Consider the following 10712-nt stretch of genomic DNA (forward strand, 5'->3'; position numbering starts at 1 on the left):
GCTGAATGGGGAGGTCTTGATGCAGCTCCCCAGGGGCCAGGGGGTTGGGGCCTCCCTGTGGGGCGCCTGGCTGCGGGCAGACGGCCAGGAAGAATCTCCATTAGCTCTTTAAGTCCCTATCTCCTCTTCGGGACTTTCCCCCCAGGTTATACCAGGCGCTCTTATAGCCATCAGACACTTCTCCACAGTTGGGAAGTGGGGCCCCCCGGGCTTTGCCTACTTTAGGAACCCTCATCCTGAACAATCTCATCTGGCAGGCGGAGCGAGGATTCTTGTCCCTCTTTTACAGATGTGAAAACTGAGGCTCAGGAAGGGAATTCTCTAGCCAGGCTCCCACAGCCTAGTAAATAACAACATCGTATTTCAAGCTGACTAAATTCAGTGTCCTTTCCATTAGTTAGACATGTTAGAACCCAACTTTCTCGTTTTGCAGATGTTCACAGATTTTGGAGGGAGCTGAGGCGAGACTTGAACTCATTTCTCATGCCTTTTTCTTAATTTTTGGATTGAATGTTGTTTCCACCTTAATGGACGCCAGGCAGGGGAGGCCATGCTCAGAGGACTGGACTGTGTTCCTGCAGACGGAATTTGATTTCCCCACCCCCCCTGGGTTCATCTTTCCTGGGTGAGAAAGGATCCCTGGGGCTTGGGCTCTCCACCCAAGGGGCCACCCAGTCAAATTAATAGATGGGTCTCCATAAAACAGTAGCTGGGAAGACTGGTTTCAGGGCCTTTTGCCTGATTCCCACCATCCCTCCCCATTCTGCCAACAGTAGATCTTCACTGGGAAACCTAGAGATGTCCCAGGAGGGCACCCATGGCTCACCAGGGTCTGCCCACAGGGGAAACCTAGAGATGTCCCAGCAGGGCACCCATGGCTCACCAGGGTCTGCCCACATTTATTCCCAGCCACAGGATAGCCTCCTTTAAAAAAAAAAAAACAAAACAAAACAAAAAAAAAAACATCTAGCTGCTAGGGCTCAGTGGGACAGATTTTCTGTCTCAAAATGTTCTCTCCTTTCCCCAGCTACAGCTAAGGAGAACCCTTTCTCAGCATCTCCTTCCCCTCCCCTGTGCCCAGTCAATGGAGCCCAAACAACTACTGTTGGATGCCCCTCTGCTCCTCCTGGAACTCCTTGCCCTTTAGCTTCCTTTCTGTATTTTCCCCCAGGCAGGGTCACCCAAGCCCCATCTCCCTGAGGGCATGGCAGGCAGCCTCTGCCTAGCCAGCCTGTCACTTTCCCAGTTGATGGCTGGGCACATCTTGTTCCTGGAGGGATCGGGTGAGCAGAGGCTTGAGGGCAGAAGTGAAGTCTGGAGACAGCTGTACTCTCCCGTGCTCCTGGGAAAAGCCAAGTCCTTTCCAGCCAAAGACCCTTTGGCAGCCGGTCACATTTAGAGAATGCCATCCCAAAGCTACCCCTGGAGACTCAGAGATGTCCTGTTCCCATCTGAGAGATGAGAAAACTGAGACTTAACAAAGTTTCTCATCCAAATGACTTAAATTCAAGTCCTGCCCTTGTTAGTTCCTGTATGAACTTGAATTAGTAATTTAATCTTCAATTTATCATTTTTAAAAATAAAATTATAAATTGTTTTTAGTTCCAACTTTTGTCTTTCTCTTTACCCTCTTCCCTACCCATTGAGAAAGAAAGAAATATGATTCCCATTATATATGAAATCACAAAATATCTAAGTCACTTAACCTTTAACTTGTGTAGCTAGGCGGTCATCCAGGGTTATCTCCACTCATCCTGATCTGTAGCTAGATGGTCATCCAGGGCCATCTCCACTCATCCTGATCTGTAGCTAACTAGTCATCCAAGGCCATCTCCACTCATCTTGATCTGTAGCTAGATGGTCATCCAAAGCCATCTCCACTCATCCTGATCTGTAACTAGGTGGCCATCCAGGGCCATCTCCAGTCGATAGCCCCCTCTCTGTGCTCTTGATACCAGGCTACTTTTGATGTTCTAGCAACAGTAACTGGAACAGGGTATGGGTGTGAGTGCCTAGATGTTCCCATCAAAGGGAAGAGCCTTGCTGAAGACCCTTGGGACTATGAACTTTGCCATTTGGCTATGAAGAATAAGTAAATTCTAGGGCAATTTACCAGTTACTAGAAGTCTCCCAAGTGTCTTCCAGTGGCTGGGAGATAATGAATTAATGAAATGATAAGTAATGAAATGAAATGGGATAATTAATGAAAAGGATTTCCTGGATCCTAAAGACTTTATAAATGTTAGATGTTGCTCACCCCCAGGGAAATCTGGCATTTGTGGTGCCTTTGAACCCCATTAAAAAGGGGGGCCCAGAGGTTCACACCCAGGTCCTCTGCCTCCTTAGGGGGTATTTGAGTGACTGGTCTTGAAGTTGAAGAAATAATTGCAGGATTACAAAGGAAGAACTAGAAGAAGCCTCAGACTACCCCTTATTTGACAACCAGGGAAACTGAGGCCTAGGAGGTTAAAGACCCATTCAAAGTGCCATAGATAGTGGTAGCAGAACTGGGAACCCAGAGCTAGCTCTCTGGCTCTTGGGCTGCTAGGTGAGGCAATGGATTTAGGCCTGGGCCAGACATTTCTTATTAGCTGTATGACTTTGGGCAAAGTCACTTATCCTCTGCCTCATCTGTTAAATGGGAATAATAACAGGTTGTTGTGAGCAGCAAATGAGATAATATAGGTAAAGGGTTTAGCAGAGTCTCTGGCACTTTGTCGGTGCTGAATAAATGCTCGTTTCCTTTTTAACTATCGTATCCCTGATATGTCTCATGGAAAATCTATAGAGAAAAGTAGGGTCTCTGTTAAGGCTGAGGGTCTGTTATTCCCGGTCCTGAAACCTTCCCAGCAACATGCTGTTTCTCCCCCCTGCTCACAGGCTCATCCTGCTGACTGTGTTCATGCTGCTCCTCTGTGGCATCCTGGCCAGCTGCATCAAGTTCTGCTGCCAGAGGAAGCGGCTGCCCGCCCAGACCACGTTCCCCCTCCCTAGGAGGCCCTATGATCTGACGGTCATCACGGTGGACAATGACAGCACCATCCACAGCACCGTCACCTGTGAGTAACAGCCAGTGCCGGCGGGAGGGGGACGCCAGGGGCACGGGAAGGGGGGATCACAGGGGCACGGGATGAAGGTGGGATGTGGGATTCAACTCAGCAGTCAGCCCACAAGGCGTGGATTAAATCTACCTACTATGTGCCAGGTATGGAAAATTCGGATACAATAAAAAAAATTCATCAGGTGCCTACTGTGTGCTAGTCTCTGAGTACAGAGTGCTAGGAATGAACAGAAACTGAGCAATTACTGTTGTACACCTGGTGCTTTATTAAGTGCTAGGGATACAAATACAATGAATGGGTAAATGAGCATGTATTAAACACCTAATGTTTGTCTGGTGCTGTATTAAGTTCGGGGATACAAATAAAAAAGTGAAAACAGTCCCTTGCCTTCCAAGAGCTTATATTCTACTGAGAAAGGCCACATGTACATATATGCAGCTAAATATGAGACATAAAAATAAAAACAGATTATTAGAGAGGGAAAAGAGAACGGCTAGTCAGACTGAGGACCAAGAAAGACCTCCGCCAGAAAATAGAGCTTCAGATGAGCAAGAAACTTAAGAGAAGAGGATAAGGGGGGAAAGGAGGATCCCAGCCATCCAGCAACCAGAGCAATTATTAGGCACCCACAGTGTGTTAGGTACTTCGTTAGGTGCTAGGAAGATAAAGATCCAAATGGGAGACAGCATCCCAGCTGAGGACCAGTAAGTGGACAATAGGAAAGAGATGCGGGAGTCAAAAGTAATAAAGCAAGCATTTATTAGGCACCTACAGTACAGTTAGGCACTTTACTAAGTGCTAGGAAGATAAAGATCCAAATTAAGCAGATCTTACCCTCAAGGAGTTTATATTGTGCTGGATTAAATGAAAACAATGTATATTGTTATTGTTCAGTCATGTCTGACTCTCTGTGACCCTCTTTGGATTTTCTTGGCAAAGACACTGAAGTGGATTTATCACTTCCTTCTCCAGCTTATTTTGCAGATGAGGAAACTGAGGCAAAAAGGGTGAAGTATCTTGCTCAAAATTACACAGCTTGTAAGTGTCTGAGAACAGATTTGAATTCAGGAAGATGAGACTTCCTAACTCTACTCCCAGCACTCTTTCCACTGCGCCAGATTTGTGTGTGTGTGTGTGTGTGTGTATATATCGTATAACATATACACACTCATATTTACATGCACACTGTGTGTATTTGACATGTATGAGTGTATCTGTATACATGTATGTGTATACAGTGTACATATATACACATGCATATATATTTCTTTTTAAACTCTTTTATTTTTTATTTTTTATTATTATAGCTTTTTATATACAAAACATATGCATGGGTAATTTTTCAGCATTGACCCTTGCAAAACCTTCTGTTCCAACTTTTCCCTTCCTTCCCTAGATGGCAGGTAGGCCAATACAGCACATATATTTCTAATTACATATGAAATCAATTTTTAACACCAAATATGTTCCAAAAAGCTTCGTGGTAATTTTGAGCTTCCCCACTAACATCGAGGAAGAACTAGAGGGAATTTTAGGGACCATCAAGTCCATGTCCTTCCCTTTATAGATTTACAGATGTGGAAACTGAGGCTCCAATGTTAAAGTGACTTGCCCTGCGTCACTTGGCTAATAAGTGTCTGAGGGAAATTTTGAACTCAAGTGTTCCCAAGTCTAAAAACAAAAAATAGCCTATGGAGCTTAGGAGGGGAAGGCTTCAGCAGCTAGGGAAACCTGGAAAGGTCCTAGGTAGGAGGTAGCACCTGAAATGAGTCTTAATAAGAATGGAGAGGTCCCAGGGGGCAGAGGAGTTTCTCAGGCCTGGGGGAATTACAAAAGCAGAGGCAAGAAATTCTGAGGTAATACTCAGGGAATTGCAAGGGACTCTGTACCAACCAGTCCCCACAAGGAGTGCCCGCTCTGATATAGCTGACGCAGGGCCATCCAGCCTCTGTTTGAAGACCTTCAAGGATAGGGGCACCTGACTTTGGGACCAATCTAATTGTTAGGAAAGTTTTCCTCCATTAAGATATTTTACCCACCTTTTCCCTACACAGTCAGAGAGTCTGGGACAAGCTCCTATTAGATCTGTCCCTGATTCCACTCTGATCCTTTTTTTTTTTTTTTTTTTTTTTTTTAAATAATAGCCTTTTATTTTCAAAATATATGCAAAGATAGTTTTCAGCATTCACCCTTGCAAAACCTTGTTTTCCAATCCCCTTCCCCCACTCTCTCCCCTAGACAGCAAGTGATCCTGTATAGGTTAAACATGTATAATTCCTCTATACATATTTCCACATTTATCATGCTACTCTAATCCATTTTTAAAGCTTTTTCAATTTCCAGCCTGGTCTTCCCCTAGAGAAATATATCTTCCTCCCATAATCCAGCCTGATCTTCCTCAGAAATATATACCTTTCCCCCATAATCCAGCCTGGTCTTCCTCAGAAATATACCTTTCTCCATAATCCACCCTGATTTTCCTCAGAAATATATCTTCCCCCCAAAATCCAGCCTGGTTTTTCTCAGAAATATATCTTCCCCCCATAATCCAGGCTGGTCTTCCTCTAAAGAAATATATCTTCCCTTCCATAATCCAGGCTGGACTTCCTTTCACTTAATTTTTTTTTTTAATTTGGAGAAGCTAAATAGAAAGAAAGCTGGAGGTGGAGGCAGGAAGACCTGGATTCAAATCCTACCTCACACTCTGATCTAGTTCCCTTTCTCTCAGCTTCAGTTTCCTTATCTCTAGAATGAGACTTGAATTAGGTAATTTCCAAGGTTCTTCTAGCTTCCATCTTACAGTGGCGGGGCTGAAGGAAGGAGAGGAAACCTCTTTTTTTATTCCACTCCAATGGGAGCCCCCAGATCTGGATTCCCAGCATGAGGGGAGAAGTGCAAGATGGCCAGCACTCTGGTTCTGTTTTGGATTTCCCCCTCTAAATCTTTTAAGTCAAAGAGATCAAGAGATAACAAGCTCCTTTGTTCTTCCTGGGTAATAATTAGTGAGTATTACAATACCCTTATCCCAAGTGCTTCAAGTTTTCCAAAATCCTTTCCTGGCCTATGAACAAGTGTTTGTGAAGAGCCTACTATGTGCTAGGGCATGTGGATGGTGCTGAAGTGCATAGAGTGCTGGGCGTGAGTTCAAATCCCATCTCAGATATTTGCCAGCTGTGTGACCCTAAGCTAGTCACATGTCCCCATCATCCCCTGGATCTCAGTTTCCTCAGATGTAAAATAAAGGCATTGGGTGAGCTGATCTCTAATATGTCTCCCAGCTGTAATTATGGATGAAGCCTTAGACTCTATCTAATCTAATATTTTTATCTTTTAGAGGCAGCTAAGTTGTCAGAGAGAGAGCCCTAGGCCTGGAGTCAAATCCAGCCTCAGATACTTCCTAGCTGTGTGACTCTTTTTTCAACCTATCTCTCTCATTTGCCTCATCTGTAAAATGGGGATAATAATAGCACCCACCTCCCAGAGATGTTGTAAAGATCAGTTGTAAAGATCAGATGAGGACTTCACAAATCTCCGAGTGCTTTCTAAATATTACTTTTAATTATTATCAATTATTATTCTCAGTAGAGGAAAACTATGGGATTTAGACTCCTCTATAAAGTAACTTTGAGACTCTATATTTAACCTTATGATTCTATGGTTATATCATGGGTTAGAGGTAGCTGTGGCAAGAGACCTTTCAGGGGTAAGACACGAGTTCAAATTCTACCTTTGACCTTGAGTGATTATGTCAAATGATCATAAGTTTAGCAGTGTAAGAAACCTCAGAGTTCATCATTTGACAGCTGAGAAAACTGACACCCAAAAAGAGGGAACCAATTCACTCATGAGCTTCAGTATCTGAACTGGAATTAAATGACTTGACCAATGAGTCAGGGCTAAAACTGTAGAATAAACATGTATGAAGCTTTCATTGTGTTTGGAGCCTGTGCTGAGGAGTAGAGGAGAAGGAAAATTTAGTGAGAGCTCCCTTTATTGCCTCTTCCCCTCACTGTGGGCCCTGGATTCTAATGTAGGAGGGGAATGCACTAAGCTAGCTTTTGCCTAATAAACCATAAGGAGATATGAAAAGTGTATGGGGGCAGGGAAAGGGAGACTGAAATGCTCAGTGAGGGTCAAAGGAGAAGTTTCTTAAAGTTTTTTAATCAGGCAGAGTTTTATAGTCTTTGATTTGAGTGCTTCTTCCCTCTTAGAATCCCTAGTTTCCTTGAAAGTTCTGCTCAGAGACCGCCTTGCACGTGGTCTCTGCCAATTTCCTCACTGAAATCAGTCATATATGTTTTAGCGCCGGAGGGGACCTTAGTCACGAAGCCCACCCCTCTCATTCTGCAGAGAAAGAGAATGACTCCCAGAAAAGTGAAGTCACCTGCCCACAATCACACAGCTATTAAGTAACAGACCCAGAATTCACATTCAGGTTAGCAGACTTCAAAGCCCATGCTTGCTTCCCCACGGCACCAAGTCACCTTTCAGATCGCTCTGATTATTTTTCCATTTTTCTTTTTTTGCTTTGACCTGTAATTTCCTCAACATAGGAAACTTCTGGTGAGGAACTTCCTTCAGCAATATCTCATCAGAAAAGTAGGATTGTCCAGCTTCACGCCGACAGTATGTGTCAGAGACTGGGCTTGGCTCCACTCCCTGTTCTCTACCCATCACATCGTGCTGCCTTCATGAACACTTTTCTATATTGTCTTAAGCACATTAGAATGAAAACTTGAGGTCAGGGGCTGGCTTTCTTTTTTGCTTCTATTTTTCTCCTTAGCACTTAGCCCAAGGACTGACAGTCTATGCTTAAGAAAGGCTTGTTCCCTTGTTAACGTAGTAGATGTATAATAAAAGTTAAAATGAAGGAATAGGCATTTTGTGGAGCATAGTGCCCTACTGTGTAATGGAGTCCCAAAGATCCAAAATGAAAAAAGGTTGAGAATCTTTAAATGGTGAAAATCCAGCAGGCAATCAGGGTGGAACATTCTGACATAGGGAGTGGCTGGTGGACAAAGGCATGGTAGTAGGAGATTACAGGCTTTATTCAAAGGGTAGAGTGTAACCCTGTATAGTTTGACCAGGGTGTAGAGTTAGTGGAGGGTATAAAGCAGGGGTCCCCAATCTATGGCCCGCGGGCCAGATGCGGCAGCTGAGGACGATTATCCCCCTCACTCAGGACTATGAAGTTTCTTTATTTAAAGGCCCACAAAACAAAGTTTTTGTTTTTACTTTAGTCCGGCCCTCCAACAGTCTGAGGGACAGTGAACTGGCCCCCTATCTAAAAAGTTTGAGGATCCCTGGTATAAAGTAACATGAGAAATCTGGTTTGGGACAGAGATGGAGAAAAGGCCTTTAATTTCAGTTGGACGTGGACTTGACTGGACTGGACTTGAAAGAGCCATCAGGAGATTAGAGTTGCAAGTCTTTCTATTTTACAGAGGAAGAAAACAAGGAATATTATGCGGGGAAATGGAACCGCTTGCCCAGAGTTCATACAGATAACAAGTTTCTGAGCTGGGATTTGCTACCATATCATGTTGCCCAGCCTGAATTCCTGGTTCCTAACCCTGCCTCTGAGAAGTGCAAGACATATTTAGTCCTGCACCCCTGTGCTACACATGAGACACTTTGAGACCCATGGAGTTTAGGTGGAGTCACAGCTAATGAAGTGTTGTAAGTTAAATTTGAAAACCCAGCTCTTAACCCTTAGGTAGCCAGTGAAATGGGATTGATCCCAGAAAGAGTTTTGAGCTGGACCATCAGGGGTCTCAGGCTGGGGAAGTCTCTTTTCTAGTCTGGCTGTACCGTTGTATCCCATCCTGATTCTTCCCCCCCCCCCCCCATAAGGCCCTTGCTGACTTCCTTTGCTCTTTTCTCCAGCCTACAGCTCTGTGCAGTACCCCCTAGGCCCACCCCTGCCCCTGGCATTTCGGGAGATGGAATCAGGCACTGTGGCCCCTCCAGCCTACAGCCTCTATGCCCTAGAGCTGCCCCCCTCCTACGAAGAAGCCATCAAGATGGCCAAACCAGGCTTGGAAAGAGCTCCTTCCTCCCAGAAGGCCAATTCCAGCCCAGAACAACCTGATCCCTGTGGGGATTCCCAGCCCGGGAGAGGACCGGGATCCTCCCCAAACCCTGCGGAGCCCCAGCCGTAGCCCAGGAGCATGAGGGGCTTTGGAGAGAGCTGTCCCAGGAGGCTTGAGGAGCGGCCGAGGTGGGGGGTCTTGGAGACTGTCCTTGATGTCCCTGCCTCTGGCTTGGGGCCAGCTCGGCGACCTTCACTCAGAAGGGGATCTGATGACACCCGAGGAGCAGGCCGGTAAAAATAGCAGATGGCCCTGACCAGCCTAGGCTTCTCCCCCCAGAGGGAGGAACGAAATGTCCTGGGCTCCACTCGCCTGACGCCATCGGGAAGAAAGAGGGCATCGGGCCCCCCAGCTGGGGGCTGTCAGTTCTGGCCGGGTCAGACCAGGCCACAGAGGGGGAGGAGGGCCGGGCCCGCCGCAGCCTCTCTCTGGCAAGAGTTGCCCAGGAATGGTGTATTCCACTGGCTGGTGCTGTGATGGTCACAGTCTGCAGAAGAAACTGGGACTGTGAAGAGCGATCCAGGAGAAGACCTCAAGCCCCCTCGAGGGGCTCAGGGCGGGGGGAGGACTTCCTGGGCTAGAGTGAGAAGAGACTTCCTCTACCCCCTCCCAGGCTGGCAAGATGTATGTGTTGTGGGGGAGCTGGGTCCCAGCTCATCTCGACTTTGCCCTCCTTCATTGGATCTCAGAGCCATTTACCCCGGCCCAGGCCTAAATAGGACTTTCCCCTACGGCAGACCCAGCAGAGGGTCATCTGGCCTTCAATGAAGAGATGAGAACTCGTTTCCCTCACAAATTACCCATTAAGTGACAGAAGATTTTTTTGCATTAAGTCTAAATTTTGCCTTTTTGTAACTTCTCCCCATAACTCTCTGAAACCAAACAGGGCAATAATCATCCTTCCATGTGACGTCGACTCAGATGCTTGGAGAAGTTTTCAGGGCTCCCCTCCCCACCCCAGGGCTCCCTTCCCCAGGATCGTGTGGGATGCACTTGGGCCTTCACTATTCTGGCTGCCCTCCTCTGGACTTTCCTTGGTCATCCGGGCCTGATACTGTCCAGCACTGAGGGGAAGGTGGGACTGCAGCAAGAACTGGAGGGAGGACGCTGGGGGCTTGGGGCAGTGGGAGGAAGAAGTTCCTTATGTCTCATGGTTGAATGAACTGCTCCAGTCTAGTCTGCTTTGATTTCTGTGGCTTTTTACTTGGGGGGAGGCAGGGGAAAAGCAAACTTTGGGGGATTTTTTTCCTGTGCTGATTGAGTCTGGAGTAAGTGTGATGGGGAAGGAGAGGAAATGTGTAGGGTCCATTCTTCTCTCGGTGACAAAAATAAATTAACAGCACATTTATTAAGCACTTACTGTATGCCAGGCACTTTCCTAGTTGGATTCCCAACCAGCAACTCAAGCTCACCCGGATAGTAATTGACAAAGGTAGCATTTGAACCCAGAACTCTTTCCCCACTTCCAGATCTAAATCCAGAACCCCAATTTTCTGGTCTGACTATACAATGAGAAAGGGGGAGGGTGATATAACAGAATGGAAGCAGGAGACTTGAG

The 10712-nt window shown here is 46.1% G+C and overlaps 1 protein-coding gene across 1 annotated transcript in view; it reads left to right on the forward strand.

The window, feature by feature from the left end:
• TMEM52 (transmembrane protein 52) overlaps window positions 1-10335 on the forward strand; it is a 30881-nt gene extending 20546 nt beyond the window's left edge. Inside the window, exons 4-5 of the mRNA XM_031961570.1 lie at window positions 2881-3059; window positions 8949-10335. Coding sequence (XP_031817430.1) covers window positions 2881-3059; window positions 8949-9223 — 454 coding nt within the window. The 3' untranslated portion in view covers window positions 9224-10335. The remainder of the gene's footprint in view (window positions 1-2880; window positions 3060-8948) is intronic.
• The last annotated feature ends 377 nt before the right edge of the window (window positions 10336-10712 follow it).

Source organism: Sarcophilus harrisii, chromosome 3, assembly GCF_902635505.1.
Source record: "Sarcophilus harrisii chromosome 3, mSarHar1.11, whole genome shotgun sequence".
Lineage (NCBI taxonomy): Eukaryota > Metazoa > Chordata > Mammalia > Dasyuromorphia > Dasyuridae > Sarcophilus > Sarcophilus harrisii.